The 20,786-nt window shown below is 39.4% G+C and overlaps 1 protein-coding gene across 15 annotated transcripts in view; it reads right to left on the reverse strand.

The window, feature by feature from the left end:
* Positions 1–2,057: 2,057 nt before the first annotated feature.
* Positions 2,058–20,786, reverse strand: part of mcf2l2 (MCF.2 cell line derived transforming sequence-like 2) — a 122,518-nt gene continuing 103,789 nt past the window's right edge. For 8 of the 15 annotated variants that reach the window (XM_020081330.2, XM_069522563.1, XM_069522565.1 and 5 more), the window contains 6 exons: positions 18,118–18,189; positions 17,401–17,511; positions 13,193–13,302; positions 11,179–11,294; positions 5,713–5,786; positions 2,971–3,199 (listed from right to left, as the gene is read on the reverse strand). In XM_020081330.2, the coding sequence (XP_019936889.2) occupies positions 3,108–3,199; positions 5,713–5,786; positions 11,179–11,294; positions 13,193–13,302; positions 17,401–17,511; positions 18,118–18,189 (575 nt within the window). In that variant the 3' untranslated portion in view covers positions 2,971–3,107. Of the gene's footprint in view, positions 3,200–5,712; positions 5,787–11,174; positions 11,295–13,192; positions 13,303–17,400; positions 17,512–18,117; positions 18,190–20,786 lie in introns of those variants that run through there. The other 7 variants (XM_069522570.1, XM_069522569.1, XM_069522566.1 and 4 more) reach the window with 6 other exon arrangements.

Genomic DNA, 20,786 nt, shown 5'->3' on the forward strand with positions numbered 1-20,786 from the left:
ATACAGTCATCAACATACTTAGGGTTTTGAACAAAACTGTCATCTTTAACATCGATTAAATATGTTTAACGGTGGTTTATGTTCTCTTTGTTCTTGTGCTTGTGATTGTGACATAAAATGTCTGCATGATTCAGATATTCCACACAATATTAACGTGTTTATCCATGATACCTGCTGGGGTCTGGATAAGCTATATAAGGTGCTTTGAGTCCACAAACAAACAAAGCAATCACTGAGAGCAGCCTGGGCTGGTGTTAGTAAATCCAAAAGACCAGGTCAAACTTTTATCATTTCTATATGGCACTGTTATTGAGAGGGGTGCTGTTCCTCCAGTGCAAGCAGAGAAATAACAGCAGAAATGTTTGAAGATTATGAAAAGGAAAACGCTTTCACACAGTACTTTTGTGATGTTTCTCTTTTCATGATCTGAAACCTACCTTTGTTTTTGTTAATTATTTGCTCGTCTGACTATTGGATAGTGAGGCAAAGGATGGTATCTGATTGTAGGTGGTCTGTCTGTGACAGGAACTTTCCTTTCCAATGTAGAATAGTGGTCTCAATTTTAGGTGCTACACCGAGCACTTCTGTATCAATTCTTAAATGTATAAGCTTGGGAGAATATAAGGAGTTTATACACACAAAAAACACAGTGACAAACTTCATATTGTCAATGCATATTATCACAATGAAGCAATATGTACATTACAATGACAGATACAATATACAGATTTGATACATTCTATAGTTTTGTTAAATGGCAATTAAATTGCAGGATGCAGTTCAACTGAAATATTTTCTTTACAAAGATACAACATTTTTTTAATAAATGCAGGATGAGGATAATATACAGCATTTTCAAGAGAGTGTGACTTTACAACCAGACTAATATTAATGTGTATGAAAAGACTTCTGCCCTCTGGTAACCAGTGAATTTTAACATCTTTACATTTCCGTCTTTCTGTTGATCCACCCAACCATCAATCCATAAACCCACTCAGCAGTTGCAACATCGATGCATCCATTCATCCATCTACAAATCCATCCATCCATCCATCTTTAATGCTTGTAATGGTCAGGGTAATTAAACTCAGACTTGTCTTAAAATACTTTACTCTAACTTTCTTCCATAGTAACTTAGTCTTACATTCTGACATGTATTCAATCACTAGGTGAATATTTACCCTTTTTTACATCCTTTCAGTTTGTTCTTTCTTTTTTTTCTAATAACTTACACATCAAAGATGCCATTTACACATTTACACATATGAAACCTTCAGGACCCTTCATGTCGGGCTTCATCTGTTTGTGAATACAGTGGTGCTGTTTTTAGATTTCTCAGTGAATAGTCCACAGAATTCTGTCTGTCAGTAGAAATACAATATTGTAAAGCCTCTGAGAGTGATACAGCAGTTGTACAAATTGATATTTACACATTTACTATAATACCCTCCTGGCGTTCAGTGTGCAGTGCTATTTTCATCTGCTTTCCCTGAAAAATCACTCGGAGGCAAGAGCCGAACATTTCCAGGTGTTTCTCACAACATACAGCAGAGTATGTCCTAAAATACCTTGCAAGTGAAAAGCCCATTATGTGCAGATGAGTCCAAGCAGAATAACATGTCAGAAATAAATCTGTTTCCTGACACATGATTTAAACAGCACCCCATCTATCTGTGGAATTTATGTGCTTAAGTAACGATTGATTCATCAAAAGCCATTTGGCGTCTTCCGTCTGTGATTCACCATATTTGTGTAAAGATAAACTGGAAAACGCATTATGACTGATTTATTTCTGCTACAGAGTAATTTAGCTCTCATTCTTTTCAATTGATGCACCTTTGACAAACTGTATCAAGCTGCACCAATCAATACATTTGACTTAACACTGAGTTAAATGACTGTGTATGATTATAGCCTATTTTAGCTCATTGTTTTGGTTGTTTTGGTGCTTCCGCTCTCGCCAACCTTGTCTCTTAATGCTTTGGGCAAGCTGTCCACAAGCATCACAGTACCTTGCTTGGCACCAGAAGGCAGATAAACAAAGTTAGGGACTAGTCTATAGCTCTACACAGAAAATGCATACAGTTTTATTTTTCAACAGCTGTGTATAGACTAAAACACAGCAAGAAAGTTAACATGTGACTTACATTTGTCAGGTTGCCAGAACCAACTGATTTCCAATGTAACCCCATATCTGCTTGATGCCTTACAGTAAAGTACATGCTAACATGGTAGCATTGTCAACATTATAAGACAGTTTTTGACCAAGAATGTCTAAAAATAAACTAACAGGATATAATACAGGTTTTGTCCAGACATAGTTAACCAAGAAGAATATCTGGGTTGTAAATGCCTATATAAAATGGTGATATCTTTCAACTTCTGATAGCGCAGAGATAATATACATCATCTGATGTCATTTAATGGCATTGTCTACTAGGGTGAAGAAAGGCAAGCAGGACAACGTGTAGTTTCTTCTGGAGACTGCAGCTGCTGTGGAGGGTCTGTAATTTCAACCTGGAGCAGATGAAGCAGATAAAGCGAGGCAGCAGAGGCAGAACCTGGTCTCTAAGAGATTTGCATCAGCGCAGTGTAGCAGCAAAACAGGGCATCATGCCAAGGCCTGCTCACAATCAGCACATGGAGGTGATCATGTTTTCCTGTGGTCATAAAAGTCAAAAATGGGATCTGACACTTCAGGTATCCAGCCCAGCCACTGCATTTTCTACAGTATTTAATCTGAATTCATCCACACTTGGATGTAAATGTCACTGTCCACGTCCGTCAGTCTTTAGGCCCCAGGAACGACAGCTGGTTGAGTTCAAATACTTGTATGGCTTCCCCGTGGTCACATTCAGGCCTGTTAAGGTTCCAGCTTTTTGAAGACTTCACTTAGAAGCTTGAAAAATGTTGGTTTAAAAACAACAACAGGCCATATTTGTAGATTATTAGAACTACATGTAAAAAAAAAACTCATAGTCATTGATATTTCAAGTCCAGCTTAAGAAATTACAGTTTAAAAACTATAGTAATAGAGTTATCAGTCATGTTTGCGATACAACAAAATGCTTGTCATCCAGTGTAATGAACAACATAGTCAGCCATGTTTAGCTGCTGTCCTGAGACACACTTCCCCATTCACTGGCTTCATTTTCGTCTGACTCGGAGAGAGCTGCTGTACACAGTTCACTGAAGATATCTGAAAAAACAAGAGACATTCATGTCAGCTTCAACTTCAAATACAATCTTGTATCTTATGATCTTGTATCTTATTATACAAGATATAAATATGCAGGGAAAAATGGAAAAGGAATGTATGGACAAACTGTGGCGTTCAGACAAGGATGCACAGCCTGCACTCATGAGCCAATAAAACAAACCAAACAATGAAGCATACAGTATATGACACACATACAACATACAATAAAACTGAGTACACCCCTGTGCAATATCACTTAATTGTTAAATCAGTTAAAAGTGTCATCTTATAATAATTGTATTATTTCAAAATTGACATTGATAAGCCTCTCCATTTATGTTAGACACTGTCTTTTGTAATGAATGTTTTAAATATGATTTTTTTATTGTTTCAAAACTGAGATGTAGCGTGCAAGTGGGCGACAGTGAGGTGATGATGAACAAGAAACAGGTGAGCAGGTGGATCTGGCAATTGGGTAACCGGGACAGGAACTAAAGTCTGAGGACAAGTAGTGGGCAGATGGAGAGTAACAGGAGTAATGGACAAGAGAGCCCTGAGTCCAAGCATGACAGGAATGTCTCAAAATGACATGATCCTGAATAATGCAAAACTCAAATAAGAGTTTGTAAGACAGAAAAAAGTCTCCTGACTTGAATACAATAGAAAACCTCTGAAGTATGCATGGATTTATAAATACAGTCTACTCGTGAGAATGGTGACCTCCATTGGAGAATAGAATTTGCCTTCTGAAATAAAGGTGGACATAAGAACAACTAAAAAACAAAAGAACAGGATCTTACTAATGGAATATGCCCTGAATTTGGTTGGTTCTTAGATATGAACCTGTCATCAAAGTTTAAGGAGTCCAAACATTTGTTTTCCAAATAAATAGGATTTGTAATTACATGTTTAAGTTACATGTTAGTGATATTAACCCGGGATGTACTCAGTTTTCTTGTATACTGTAAAAGTGAGGCATTCAGTTTCTGTCAGCCAGTAAAGTGCTCCAAGAATTATAGGGAAGGCAGACATTGGCAATCACTACAGACAGGTGAAGAGGTCTTGTAGTAAACGGGCTCCACTTAACTAAAATACTGGAGGGTAACTGCTAGAGCATGTAATTCTGTCCTCATCACAATAAAAAAAGCCAGAACAAAACAAAACAAAACAGACAGAGAATAAGAAGGAGGCTAAAGGAAGAGAAAAAGGTGATCAGGTGAGGAGAGCGGAGGGGATAGTTGATTCAAAGAGGCTGGAGTAGAGAGAGAGTTCCGCAACAAAACAAGCGAGGCCATGACAAACACTTCAAGGACCAGCCTTCAAGCCGGCATGAGAGGGGGTAAATGGCGAAGAGACGGATGGAGAAGAGAACAGAGGGGACAATGAAGTCGGGAGAAGGGAGAGGCAGAGAGAGCACTGAGCCTAGGAGTGGCTGTCCAGCATGAAGTAGTGAACTCATCAACTGGGTACTGACTCTGTGCTTATCCTCCTCAGTGATATAAAAGGTTTTTGTATATGGAGTTACTGACTGTAAATACCAAGTTGACGGTTGTCTTTAATGACGTCCTCACATAGTAACCTGTAATTGTAAGGGTGAAAAGTTGAGAAACCTGCACCCAATGTATCATGTATATGTAAAAAATACCATGTTTTGCTGTTGCTGTTTTACGTCTACTACGACACTGTTATAAACTATGATTCAATAGATTTTGGCAGAAACATGATTAACATGCACATTTATCCTGATGTTTTTTTTCTCAGTTTTCTTCAAAACACAATGTTAACCCTCAGCTCACTCAACAAAGGCAACAGAGCTCTATGTTCGGCAACTGGATGTTTCTTACGACCCCCCTGGAGGTTGTGGTACGAGTTGTCCTGTATAATGTAGCTACATATCTGTTGTACTGATGATTCAACCAGAAGACCATTCATAAGTCAAGTCTTCAATCTAACCTTCAGTCACCTAAAGTTGTTTATTCTGAAAATGAAGATCACGAAGCCCTCGATTTCCCAAATAACAAACCCTGATATGACAGAGCACACGTTTTTATTCTAAAATGTGGAAACAATGCATGTCGTGTACAGTCTTACAAAAAGTCTCAAAGTATATTTTGTTATTCTGAGTCCACTCCCAGGTCGAGAGAGAGAGAGAGAGAGAGAGAGAGAGAGAGAGAGAAAGCATTCATGGGCAAAGTGTAATAAGGGGAATTTGCTTCAATCAGTGACATCATGCTGATTATTCAACTCAACAAGCCAAAGCTCTTCCATCCCCATCCGCTCCATCTTTCCATCCAACTTGAACCCTATCCAACCGTCCCTCCCTCTCCCAGAGCAGTGGCTCGCCCCAGCCCACCCAATCCCTGGGCATGGGGCCCAACTGCCGAGTGAGAGAGCGAGGGAGCAAATGACCAAGTTGGAGTAAAGTAATGGATGGGTGGAGTGGCTGGGCAAGTGAGTGTGTTACAGCAAGGCGGTTAGTCAGAAGTCTCAAGTGTTGTTACTTCATGAGTGACCTCGTTCAGGTGCTGTGTGCAGTGTACTGGATGGAGCCAGCACTGTCTCCTCTGTTAAAAGGTTCTTCACTAGCCTAGAAACACAGTACAGGGGAGGGTCTTCACACGCTCACAGGACAAAAGGAAAAACAGGAACACTTGATCTTACAGCTCCCATACGTTGTTCATTTCCTACAAGGGAACTGCTGTCGCACAGTGACTGTTTTTTAATAACACAAGTAATGCAAAGTTTTTATTTAACATAATCCAAACAATGAATCACACTGAATCCTCACAAACTGCGAGTCTGATAAGAGACAATGTTTTCAATCATCTGATTTTTACTCACTGTAAGATTTGGACATTAAGTTTGCAACAACAGTAAATACAGTGAGTATGATGGAGTTAGGGCTGATGACAGATGACAGATTTCACAGTATAGTAAAGGGTAGGACATTACACAAGTCATTCGAGTGGTTGTAAACCACCAGAACAACAGAGACAGCTTCCGACAAATTAATCTATATCAACATCGGTTTGACAGATTCTCCATCATGTTTTCCACTTAGAGATATTCAGCAGCTTGGTTACACACTTCACATTTGTTCAGTCAATCAAATAGTGTAGGTCCATTGTTGGGTTCACTGACAGCTGTTTCAGCTGGTTTAGAACCAGTTAACCAAGAAAAACCTTGAAGGTTTGCCCAAGAACACGCTGAAACTGAGAATGAATTTCTTTCTGCAGAGGTTGACAGAATAACCACTTATGGCACAAATAGTAAAATATATATGTGAGAAAAGAAAGTGAAGTGAATTTGTGACTGAATCTTAAATGAGCCTCCATGTGAGTGGTTGCTAAGTTGGATGTTGTGAGTGGCTTTGATGGTAAATGGTTTGGTTTCTATTTATTAAAAGCCTTTCTAGTCCTGATGACCGCTCAAAGCGCTTTACAGCACAGTTTGCCATTCACCCATTCACACACACATTCATACAGTGCATCTATTGGCAGCACTTATTTTGTTCTATGGGGCAATTCGGGGTTCAGCATCTTGCCCAAGGACACTTTGGCATGCAGATGGGAAGACTAGGGATCGAGCTGCCGACCTTCTAAATATGCAAGTTTGTCGACGTCGAGGACCCACATTGACAAAATATTCTTAGAATGTTAAAATTATAAACTCAAATCTACTCATTTCTACTTTTATAAAAGAGTAACTCAACTTCAGGGAGAAAAGTCAACCCAACAAGAGCCACAACACACTCACACAAACACACACACACTCAAAGAGTTGAATAGTGTGTAGCTTATGAGCTGCTGTACAACTACATAAATACTGTATATAGTTCAACCCCCTACATTCAGAGTCACACCCCCCCACACCGTTTTCCTGTACATGACTCATGTTTTACATAAATACTCTGATCCTGGTTCACCATCAAGGATGTGCAAACATCAGACTTTCACAGACATAAAGCTTGAGTCTTGTTAAGGGATCAGTTATGAAATGCTAACGTTGCACAGAGTGTCTCTGCTGTCTCCTGGCCACCAGAGCACGGAGGTTCAGAAACCAGCTGTACTGTCCGATGTTCTGCTCTTCTCTCACTGTTAGTGTTGTGGTGCAGACATTAAAAGACGACAAACTGCCTAACTGTTGCTCCTGCAGTGCTCTGTGCATTGTGAGGCTGCTCAAAGTTTCTCAGGACCCAAAATACTGACTCTGAATAAAGGTGCAGTGAAGAATATTTAATATGAACATGCTTCCAGGTTTCTGTATAGCAGGCAGGTAGTTTGGCAAACAGAAAATTCAAAGTTAAAAACACTGAGCACAAGGTATCAACAGGGGAAACAAACAGGAGCATGAAGAGAGCCCAGAGAGGACTGGGAGCACACGAACTAAACCACACAAAGGTGGCAGGGATAACTGGAAAAAGTTGAAATGCATCAGGCCAAGACAGACACAAACACACACACACACACGCACGCACACACGCACAACACAGTTTTGCTCATTGGGACCAAATCTTTGGTGCACTGGTCCTGACAAAGTCAGTGTTGATGCTGGAAAAGGTCCTGAAGAGGAAACAAAATGAACACACACACACACACACACACACACACACACACACACACACATATTTATATTTGTTCCAGAAGTTGATCTGTACACACATAGACAAACACAATTGCATGAGCACATGCATCCAGCAGCACGCAGTTCATCAGTCACATTCAGTCATCCTCTGTACGGTTGCACATTAACTTTGATCCAAAGAAAAAGTGAGTGGACTTATAAATTCTTCATTTTCCTCAAGCGAAGAGCAGAGACAAGTGAGACTTTTTAGCTGCAAAAACCCACAGATGCAGTTGACAGGAGAATTTTTTAAGAGGCTGAAATATGCATGAGCTGATGCATAAATGAGAATATTCAAAGCAAGTCAAGCTTTTATCTAACAGAGTATTAGTCACTTCCGAGAGCAGCGGGCTCGCGTGAGACGACAACACTATCTTTGCTTTGGACTCCATGAGGCCGTTTCTCTATGAAGACGGTATAGCCACTGTTTTCCTGGAAAGCTAAAAGGATAGATTGCAGTGGTGTGGGAAATGGAATGGTGATTCATTATTCATCTGAAGCCATTGTGTTTTCAGACGTCTTGATTTCACAATACACCATTAGTCAGACGTTTTGTTGTCTACCACAGCTTAATCGGGGTGATGTTACAGTGAAGCTAAATTGAAATGCAAATCAGCCGCACTGAGCCTTTAATTGATGTAACGAGAAAGCAGGGCAGCAGAGGAGCAGCTGTTTCGCTAGTCTCGGACTAAACTCAATGTAGATTTCTACCCAGAGATGAAATGGTGAGCGTACTGATTACAGATCCCAACAGAAGAGGATGAAAGCCTTTCCTAATACAAAACTACATAATATCATCAACAGTGATTTCAATCTCAGACAATTCAAAATGAATGCTGTGCAATTCTGAAGCATAATGGTCAATATTTTAGAGACTATGTCAGAGAATCAATGTTTAAGGCTGAAGTTAATGGTGTTGTTGTGATGTTGCATTATCTCAAGACTATGCACTTTCTATATCCATTTATGCTCCTCAGGGTCAGGAAGGCTGGGGCCTGGCATGCATTCAGCTAAAGGCAGGAGTGTCAGTGTGTAACAGTATATAAACCATATATCACTGGCATATATTGATGTTGTAGTGCTCATGTTCAATTGTTTGTAATCCTTCAGTGTCATTATGATATTTTCAATATAAACTGTGAGGTTTTTACGATGGGCCAAGTACTGCACAGATAAACCATGACACAGTTTTTCACTGAGCTGACAAATTGATGATTATCACATTGTTAAAAGCAGCAACGTCCTTCAGTTTGTTTGTGATGATCTCACTCAAAACTCTGGGCTTTCACTCAAACAGCCGCTGCTTGTGCTTAGGTTTGCTCTATGCTCACACTCTGCCCTTGCACTCAGATATTTTGTTGCTTGGACAGCTTCAGCTCTTCTTCTCACACTCAGGCTGCTTCTGTGGAGCTTTAACATTTGCTATCACTACTTCTAGAATTCTATTATTTGGGTTATTTTGACAGAATCAAACAAATCCAAGAGTAGAGGAGATATTTGAGTCTTTGCTGAGGTCATCATAGAGACTTTCATGACACAGCATGGTTAGCTGACTATGGACTATGATTGACTGAAAAAAAGATGCTGCACACTGATCTGAACTCGTGGATATTGTTTCTGGCTACGAGATGTGAAGCTGTGGAAGTCGCCTGAACAGACTGTGGATATTATCCTCGTCAGGTGGTTAACACCCACTAACAGCTGTTTGTACATATCAGACTTGTCAACACAAACAGTGCAGATGAATTAGTTCAACTTTCAGTTCCTGTCCTGTCAGTGCTCAAAGTGATAATTAGCGTTACTGTGCTGTACTTGATGAGTTGAATCATCTGCTGCTGACAGTCCATGCAGAGCCCCATGGGACAGCAATTTTTTTTTTTAAATATACATACTGATGTCATCTTTTAAAATATGTTTTGGTGGTTGAGTGGTTGGTACTGTGCCTGGATGTTTTGCACATTTAGATTCTAGATTCTGACAAGCGCTTTATGCAACATTATTTATCTGAATCATCAGTCAAAATGGATCACTTTAATTGGCCTGACTGAACTAAAACTTCATCTTTAAAAGTACACAGGTTTGTACAATCGAAACATTGGGCCTCAGTCAATCTTACTTAACAGGAGAAACTCACTTAACTAAACATACACTCAGACAAACACACACACACACACACACACACACACACACACACACACACACACACACACACACACACACAGAGAGCCATAAGTCATCCTTGGGGCTGGGCTGTATATTGGCTTGCATTCATTTTGTGAAGTCTTACACTAATTACAACCATGACATCTATTAGTTACTTATTTATAACAATTACTACTATTACTAACATTATTTACTTATTTAACATTATTTAGTTAAATAACTAAGTAACCGAACTTGAAAACTCAACAGAAGTTGTGGCAGGTGAAAAAGTTGTATGTTGAAAAAACTCTTCCAGAGTTACAGCCACTCTGTATTTGAAATAAGCAAACAAATAAAGGTTTTAAATTAGCTGCTTGCAACTGACTGAACAAACTTGTTAATGTAAAAAGACTACTTAGGTGAGGGGTGGCCTGTTTTATATTCCATTAGTGCTTCAATACAAACATTAGTCCACTCCTGTTATTGTTGATATTTTCTTGGCTGCCATGTCCACAACTGAACAATGCTAGGAAATGTAAGGATACGATGTGTTACTTGAAAACTGTTTGTCAGTTGCTCACAACTGTTCTCTTTGGCTGCTTACTCCATATTCAAGCGAAAGAAAAAAATTAGAATCAATTATAGATCGACTACAGGGCAAAGTTTTTCAGAACCAAATGATGAGCATACAAGGATTTATGAACAAATCTTTAAAGTGGGCAGAAAACAAAATAAGGACTCAGTATTAGGTTCCTTTCTGCTCTGGAGAATGTGCTTCAATAAAAGAAATCTTCTGCAAAGAATGCTGAGGCCAAATATAAACTCCTTAGAAGAATGAAGAAAAAAAAACATTCCACAAATGAAAGTGGAGACAAGAGACTTGCACTGCAATTACAGTTTATTGAGGGCACGCAGAGTGAATGAGATGCTCCACATGAGTGCCCTAAATAAAGTATAATCCAGCGTGAGTTTATTTTGGCCTTTTTTGCGAGATTCTCACTCTTGCACTTGGAACAGACTGAGAAGATTGTGTTCTCGCACCTTTATTTGGAGACATAACATGCTTGAAGTGGCAGATGGGTACCCACTTAGCCAGATATTTCAAACAAGGTGCTAAGTTGGGAAGAGTGGCAACCAAACCACGGAAACAATGAGCCGGCAGGAATGTGCTGACTGATTTTCCACATCCTACGGTGGCAACTTAAGGAACTCACCAGTGTCCGTTCTCCGCTTCCTCCAGAAACTGGACCAGGTCAGCGGTCTCCAGAGGAACGTCCCGTGCTTCATTAGACTCATAAGTCAACTGCACCCGCAAACGACTGCTGTCACTCTGCAGAAAGAAATGACTCAGTCAAATTCTGAATTTAGCCTGTTCCATTTCTTCCATATGGCTCCAAGCTCGTATAAATGTGGATTTTTTTCGAAACAGCTCTTCAAATTTAACTGACCATCAATTCACAGGTTAGGTGCTGGTTAAAATGACAAATGTCTGCAGTGACAGTTTATATGGACTGGCACTAATTGAGCATAATTGAGTAACTGCCTCAGAAGTTGGAGCAAAACTTGTTAAACATAATTTGCCATTACTCAGCACTGTACATAACAAAGAACGTTGCCATTTGGCTGCCCAGTACTAACACTCCACAATTTGTTCCGTTTTGCCTATAATTTAACCCAACTGGCAGAGTTCTATGACAATGATTTAGAATTGTACAACAAAAGTTTTTGCAAATAAAGGAGAACAAACAAAAGTTCAGTATGTGGACAGGGCGACATTGGAATAGTTTTACCCCACAGAGCATCATGAAAGCGAGGAGTGCTCACTCTACAGCTACATAGGGACAGTAATGTTGCAGATTCTCATTGGAATTTGCTGTTAACCTTTACTGTAGTATTGTACAGCCTAACAACGCAGAAAGTTTCACTTCTTCTTTGTTGCAGCCTCAGCTGGGAATCACACCTTTTTCTTGCTGACAAACTGAAAGACTTTATATTGCCATCTATGATATAGCACAACTAGCTCCTTGCACTTGCTTGCCTCTGTCAACCAGTCAGGTTGGAAGGATACATGGTCACAATCCGTCCTTCTCTTCCTTGGTTGTGGCACAGAAAAGTGTTTTTGCAGAACATTATGCCAAGTTGACCTTTGACGTTTTGGTTACAGCATTACATCATTTTATCATACAAGACATTTGTGTATAATTTTGTTATCATTTCATTTTTGAGGTAAGGCCAAATTGTGCTGTGAGCATTCATGGTGATCGTGACCTTCTGATCACCAAAATCAAATCAGTTTATTTCAATGTCCAAGTGAACGTTTGAGACTAATTTGAAGAAATTGACTCCAGGCCATTTGGTACGTGAGGTAAAAAAGTGACAAGAGACCTTTACATTACAACCTTAAGTTCAACCATGAGAATGTTTCTACTGAATCGAATCAATTCCCTCAAAGTCTAATCGACTATTGAAATTCTAACCAATTTCTCCTTGAGGCAGAGTGAGTGATTGTCCCAAATTTTAAGAAATTATCCCACCATTCACAAGAGTGGGATCGACAAATGGATGGATAGAGAACCCAAAAACATGATGCCTCCTGCTACTACTGTGGCAGAAGCAGAATATATCAAATATCGACTCCATGTTTGCACCACTAATATTCTGTGTGTTGCTTGCATGGCGTCCTACTGTACAAAGATTATAATGAATCTGGAAAGCCTGTCATACTGAGTCGACCTGTGCAAATAAATCCACCCCCCTTTTGTTTCTCCTCCCACATTTCTTAAATGTCAAGTCGCCAGTGCCCGCTGCTAACAAGACATATCCATGGGCAATAATTAAACAGTGGACGGATCCTCTTTAAGGGGGTCTGGATGGGGATTTAGTAGAAAAGAGAGGAAGAATGAGTGGAGAGGAAATGAAGGATGAGTGGAAAACTGTCAAGGGAAGGTGAGTAATGATCAGGGAACGCAGAGATTTATATCAAAAGATGATGTGACCGAGCGGGACCAGCATGGGTTGCATCGACCTAAATTTATAACAACCCGAGTGTGACAATGTTGAGTGGTACTGAAACCATGTCTTGCAATTCAATTATTTGCAACTTCGGGTTTTGTCCAGTTTTACTATTAAAACATATTTTTTTAGAATTTCAGCCCAATAATGCTCCAGGCGACATCCAGGTTAAACATTTTCTAGCCAACATGAGCTGAGATCTTGAACGTTGCTTACATTTTTATGGTTGCCATCCTCTTCTGAAGAGTTGGAGGATTCCTCTGCACTTGAGGGGATCGTCTCAAAGTCCTCTGTGTCCATGGAAGGGAGACGCCGCTGTGTCCAGCCTGAGGAGAATTCATGCACATTATTAGCCCATAGAATCATTTCCACACTGCCATGCGTGAGTATTTATAGAAACACGTAATGTTACTAATAACTTTGTAGGAAGACTTAATGCTGAAATGGAACAAATTGACCCAAGGCATTATTGGGGGTTTAAAAGCAATGAAGAAAATAAACATGTAAAAAACATTTAAAAAAACTTCTATGGCTTTATCCCATCTCCAAACAATATAGATAACATATTATGATCTTATGATTGTTTTTCATGAGTTTACGTCAAATATCCACAAAGACTTAGATTGTATGATTTATGCTTATATTATCTCAGAAATATTTTAACGAAATCAATGTCTCCAATGATGTTTACTTTATTGAACGAATATCGTGAATTCATTTTCTCTTGGATTTGAATCAAAGACCGGAAGTAAATATAGGTGTTGATGTTAATGCATAGGTCACTTCATCTACAATCCTACATTAGCAATAGCTATGAGCAAATTATTTTAGATTATTAGATTATCTGCTCAGAGCGCATTGGAAGAGACAGGTGAAAGAGCAGGTTTTAGAATGTAAGGATAATGAAGAGATGTAGAAAGCATCTATTTGAGGGATGAACTTGACTCGAAGGATGAACATGCACTAGAAGGATGCTCATGTTCTGAAACATCCTCTGCTTCCAATTTGAAATAATATAAAAACAATATAAATTTTTTTCATTTCGTTTTTACTTTCCTTTTCTTCTTTGCTTTTTACACTGTGGCCCATTGGTTTGTGGGAAGCTGTTTTGAAGCTTTGAGTTTGAGATTTTGTCCAGCGCCATCTTATCTTTTTTCTCAAACCAGAAGAAACCATATTAGGAGCAACGCATGCAAAAAAGATGGCGTAAATGACCTTGTTTCAAGTCAAAGTTGAAAGTCAGGACTTACGGACACTTGGATGACACCACAGGAGCAGAATGGAAGCATTTTATGTTGTTTTTTTATGTTTGAAGAATCGGTCACCATCTACTTCAATTGTATTGGATTTAGCTGCAACGCTGTTTACCCTTGAAACTCCAAAAGTATTTTGTGGACTAAAACACTTCACTCATCCCTCCATCGGCATGGTAGTGAGTAGATAATGATCCCCCCCAGATTAACTGCTGTTCCCCCTTGTACCCCCACCTGAAAATACTCCAGATACCCTGTTAGAGGGAACCTGACCTGCATTGTGGTTTCTCATGTCAACAAGCATTTGAGTTAATTCCGGGCACTGTTTTTATGTTTCTAATTCAAAAGAGGGGTCTGCCTCGCTCTTCAGAGCCCACTTCAGAAAGCAAAATATGGTGCAACCAGAGGCGGACTTAACCATTGGTGCAAAGGTAGGCAATTGCCTTGGGCCCCGAATTACCAGGAGCCCCATAAAGAACCTTTAAAACTTATGGATACGATTTTGGATTTTTTACTTTTTCGTTGATCATTTCTTTCTAAAAATCCATACGTTAAAACAGCATCAGAATGGTTATAATTCACAAGTAACTAGTGTCTCTGCAACCCTCCTTCACAATGGACTATTCCATGAGCGCGTCCATGGAATTGATTCAGGGTGTAAACACAGACTGACAAGAAGTGTTGAGCCAGTTCACACTAGTTCAGTTCATACAGATGAAAATGAAGTAGTTCACGTTCATTTGTTCTGTTTTTTATTGGGATGATTTAGATGATGATCATGTGTTTAGTTATTAATCGATGGTGTCGGATCATGAATCTGTGTCACTCCAGTCACTTAAACACTGAGTCCTGTGTGTGTCACCTCTCATGTTGTGCTGACACATTATGTGGATGACTTATTTTTCAATGCAGCCTCATGAACTCCGGAATCAAACAGACACTGAGTTACTTCATATCCTGATCAGGTCCTGATAACTAGTGCTGAGTGTTTATTAGTTACAGTGAGAGCAGCTCAGAGTGGAGGAGGAAACACAAACTCCAGCTCGATACAAACCAACTGCAGCTTCTGCTCTGATCATGAAGCAGCTGTGACCAGAGAGACTCTGTGTTTTCACTGTTTCCACTGTTCTTCAACAAAGTCTCTGACCTGCTGCTTCATGAACGACCTCTGATCTCACTGCATGTGTCTCTCTGAGTGAGTGAGCAGGGGCGGGGCCCTGGAGCCTCTGTTTGTGCGCGCACACAAACACACACACACACACACACACAAACCCATTTTCACTAGCTCCTGGTATCTCACATGATGGCCTTTACGATGATGATTAAAAAAACGTGAGCGCATTTAGGAGAAAGTCATGAAAATAAAAACATTCAAGGGAGAGGAAGAAAAAGACAGGGACAAAGAGAAATAGTAATTCTAACCCTAACCCATTTTTAAAAGTACATTTTGTTATTATTTCTAACACTATAATTGAAATCCTATTTCCTTGGGTGTTATCTTCTCACTTAATTAAAACAAGATATAAGACAGAGGCCTATCATCAACTTAATCTGCTGAAAACCATGGTTATAGATGACAGATCTTCCATGTGAATGGACAATACGGTTCATTCTTAAGATTAAGATTCCTTTTTATTGTCCCACAATCACGCACACAGCACTACATGCAACATGGGGAAATTTGACCTCTGCATTTAACCCATCCATGTGAACACAGCACACATGGAACACAATACACACAGTGACCACACGGAACAGTGGGCAGCCATGAAGGCGCCCGGGGAGCAATTGGGGGCTTCGGTGCCTTGCTCAAGGGCACCTCGGCAGTGCCCAGGAGGTGAACTGGCACCTCTCCCCCCTTAATGTACAGAGATCATGTTGTTTATGAAAATAAGATTTTACTGTGAGTGCATTTGTTAAACTGTTAATATGTTATGTTGGGTTGGGAAGAAATTACAAATAGGACTTTCTTAGATAAATAAGGATTGAAAAAGGTGGAGAACAACATATGCGGAGGGCCCCATGCCTGTGTTGGCCTTGGGCCCCTATATGCTAAATCCACCACTGGGTGCAACCATATCATTGTGGTCAGCTTGCATTTGTTTCAAGTTTTCATTGTTTCCCTCTCCACCATGTCAACTCTCCTTAAATTCAATCTGGGGTCAACGCTGGCTTCAGTCCCATGGTGCATAAAACTCTGACATGTTTGGCAATTGTTTTCTTTCTCATTGACTTTCCTTTCCTCTTGTCCACGTTCAGTGTATGAACACTATGATATCAAACACCAGAAAGAGGACTATTTGAGGACTATTCATTTTTGATACTAATATCAGCTAGACTACAGTCATTTTATTTGTCACCACTTGTATGAGTAACTAATCTTTTTGTCCCAGCCATTTCAGAAAATCATCATAGAATAATGACGGATTGAGCTCTTTTTACAGCATCATTGTTCTATTCCATGGAAATCAAAAGCACTTTTCTTCAAGAACAGAGCATTGCGTCAATGAGGTGTAAGGCCACCAACACTGTTAGCCACGCCTGTACTTCAAGTGAAGTAATGTACGAAATGAGGTGGAAAATTAATATTTTTTTCAACCCATTTCCTAACAGCTGCTGTCTCAGCCATGTAATACACAGTGATTCAACAGTACTGTCCCCATTACACCTCCTCTATCTAATCCAAGTAAATGGGTGTAAAAACAATAGAACAGTGGGTTTCAGATGTGACCGGCTGACTTGGCATTCAAGAGTCCACTAAAGAGAGTACCTGTCTGTATTTCTCCCATTATGGATAAAGGAAGCTTAGTCATACTTAACTAGAGGAGTAACAGATGAGAAAATGACAACTGTTATGGTCTGAACCATGCAAAAACACTTTGCTTTGCACAGGGTGTAAGATAGGGCCATTGGACTGTGTTGCTCAGGTAGTTTGGAGCTTTTAGGACAAGGCAGAAGTGAGCTGGAAATATTTCTTTAGAAATGAATGTTCGAGTGAAAGTAAATACATTTACACAGAAGCTTGTGTTAAATTAAACCCACCAAACCCACCAAATTAAAGTCTGGTCAGAGCAAATAATCACCCAAAACGAACTTATCAACACACAAAACTGAAGTTAATTCAACCGAGAAGACACGATACAAGTCACGTGAGTCGTCCTCTGCAGTTACCTGGTTGGGAGGTGGATCTAGGGACAGCTGAGGTGGTGCCAGCAGCCGGGGCAGTGTTGCTAGTCATGCTCTGACGTTTCCTGGCTGCAGCCATTGCACCACGCAAAGTATCTGGAGGAAAGCCAAATGCTTTATGCCGTGCTTTTCATCATGATCACTCAAAAACCGCACAATATCCGAACCCGAACCAAAATTTAAAATAAGATGGTGTTGACATGAAATTAAACTCAGTCCATCTCATCAAGAGAGCAGTGAAGCTCTACGCATGCAGAAATCGAGTCAACAGGCCTTAACACCAACAAACTCACAAACACACACAACTAAATATTTGATCTGATACACCTTTTATGTAATTATCATGCCCTTTGAATGGTCGTGCCACAAATCACAATGCAAGTCAACACAGCAGGCAACAAATAGAAACACAGAAAAGGAACAAACACAAAAAAGTGCACGCACATACACCACATCACTCAGAAATAAAGTAAAAAGTTGCTTTATTAAACCAAACAACAGACTAAAATGCCCAGCATGCTCAGACCCTGCACATCACATAGAGTGACTTCAGACACTATGAAGACCCCTTCACCTTTTCTACTTTATTGTGCTGTAGATTTCATTTAAGAGATTCAAACAACCAATAAAGTAAAAAGGCTGAAGTGGTTTTGTTATTTTCTGAAGTAACTGTGCACGACATATCTTGGCACGTTCATGTACCTTCATAACCAAATGGAGTGGGATCGCTCCTTATCTCGTGTCTCTTGCTCTTTAAGCTAGAGGAGAGGGGACCTGGTCAGGGGAAATAACAGGCAACCAGACACTTCATTAGACACCAACATTTTAAAAAGTAAAAGTAACCACTGCCTCCTAAAAAGAATGTTTCTTATACAACTAACCTGCAACAGCAAACATATTCTTCAAGAAATACAACCAGATTAACATAATGAGGATATCTTATCATTTATACATTTGTTTTATTTCCCCCCCCCCCACATAATCTAATCTTGCAGTACGATATAAAGTTGTGCAGATACATTTGGAATAAATAAATGTAGCACTTTATGTATTACAAAATTATGCTGCATGCCTCTTAACACAATCTTGATGAGTGCTAGAGCCAAAAACCTTTGTGAAGACATGTAATTTATCACACTGGGCTCAGAATCACCTAGGTGTCAATTATGTAAATGTTTGTTGTAGTCTAATTTACACCATTATTAAAGGAGCAATGTTGCACGCAAAGGTTTATTGAAATGTGAGACCATCATGTTAAAATAGGTTTCACTATGCATGGCTTAAACCACCACATCCATGGGACATTCTGGTCTTGTTATAAATAACATTTAAGGGATTCTTGATGATGTTAAATGATGAACCCATGAAATTGTTTTACATTTTGGCCATTTGTAATAGTAGTTACGGTAACACTGTACTCACTAAGATCTAAAAATATGTCAACAGCAGGCAGGTCAGCCAAATTACTTAAACTTCTGTATTTGATGGTAAAACTAAAACTGAGCACACCTTGGAGTGTTAAAAATTAATCATGCATGTATTAGCACACACTTACATTAAGTTTGGCAGGTTGGACACAGAACATGGAAATATTTTTTGTGTCTTAACAAAAACACGAAATGGAATTCAGCAAAAATATATTTTATATTTTTCGATTGGTTTTATTCGCATATGTCACTGAAGTCCACTGCGTTAAAATATATTAAATTAGTGTTGGGTCTAAAGGCTAAATCTACAAAAATAAGACCCATAGGAAAAAATAACAATTATCCTATACTTCACTAACGGGCCTAAGACAAGGAAAGTCAATGCAACTACAATCACCTATAGGCCTAGCCATCAATCACTAATTTACATTGTGGCATGCTGTATACAGTATAGCAAGTGTGTGTTTCTATTACTATCTCATTAAAGAAGATTTAGAGTGTAGAGGCCTAAATGTGAACTCCACTGAGCTCCCTCGGACCAGTATGACCCGCAGCATTGTTTACAGGGGCCAACCTTTATTGAAACAGTCTGGACTGCATGTGAGGGAGAGAAATAGGAACTAAAGGACAAAAGAACAAACTGAGTGGAAAATTGTTCAAGGGAAAACTTCCATAGCTCTATGTTTTTAATTCCTGTCATGCCTCTGCCTGGTTGAAGATGAACTTCTCATCTGTATTCCTACGGTAAATTGCACTTCTTCCGCCACTTTGAATGTCACCCTGCGTTCCAAATGTCAGCTTATCAAAATTCTTATTTCCTGATGCTTTTAAAAAAAAATATGTATGTCTTCTCATTTGTGGCCTTTTTTCCCTTTAACATTGTTTTGATTCCCAGGAAAAGCTTGACTTTCTCTATGCATCTCATAAATTTCAAGCGGATCAGTAAATGGAGAGAAGGTAATAAGAAAATGGCTTTTTTCCCCCTCCTACTCTACATATGTGCACACATACACACAGTTCTATCACTACAGATTCAATTGAGTCTGTGCTATGATCATGACTGACCTGACAATAAATAGAATTGCACAATGTTGAAAAAAATGATGGTAACCTGGAAGGTTTGTGAGTGAAGGGCAAACCCACTTAGACATGGTTTTCTCAACTTTTAATAATGTTCTGTGGCAACACATTGCTAACTCATCATGCTAATGCGATGTATTGCATTAACTTTACAAATGTATTTCTTTAAATATGTACTGAAATCATAATTACACATTTTGCAGTCAAAAATCCTATCCATTTTTAAATCTCATTTTCTTTTATTGCGATAACAGGGTCTGTGTTGTTGTATCAGAAATGTCTGACTGCGTGGGTCCATGTATCTTTCTGACATACAACATAATGTGAACAAACACAGCATTTTATTACCAGTGGGGCTGAAGAAGAAGGAACACCTGATTTTGCATCTAAACTGGCCCACACTGACGTTTGCAGTAAAGATGATGACCAGGTTACAGCCAATCAGCTGATCAGCTATTCAGTTTGAAAACTAACATTTGCAGTACACTTGTCTCCAGTAGATGCTTGTTTTGTCGCACCTAACAATGTCCATCCCTGTAGCTGAAGGGAGACATGAGCAAGAGAGCTGAAAAGCTGTCTGTGGCTGTCTGTGGATCTTTTTGTGTTGCTGACTCTCTGAATCAGTGTCCGTAGTCTATTGTACAAATGTTTTCACTTGCAAATTACCTGTAAGTATTTCACCTTTGAAATATTTTTCCTTTACTTGTGTCTCTGTGTTTTTTTGAATGCTCCTTGAATCTACCTCTGTGTATGAAACGTGCTTTACAAATAAAATGGCCTTGCCTTCGATCCAAGCACCATATCACCATGACAACCATGAAAGCAAATTTAACTAATTGCTGTGAATTCTGTGTGACCTTGCAA

Source organism: Paralichthys olivaceus, chromosome 3, assembly GCF_024713975.1.
Source record: "Paralichthys olivaceus isolate ysfri-2021 chromosome 3, ASM2471397v2, whole genome shotgun sequence".
NCBI classification, from domain to species: Eukaryota; Metazoa; Chordata; class Actinopteri; order Pleuronectiformes; family Paralichthyidae; genus Paralichthys; species Paralichthys olivaceus.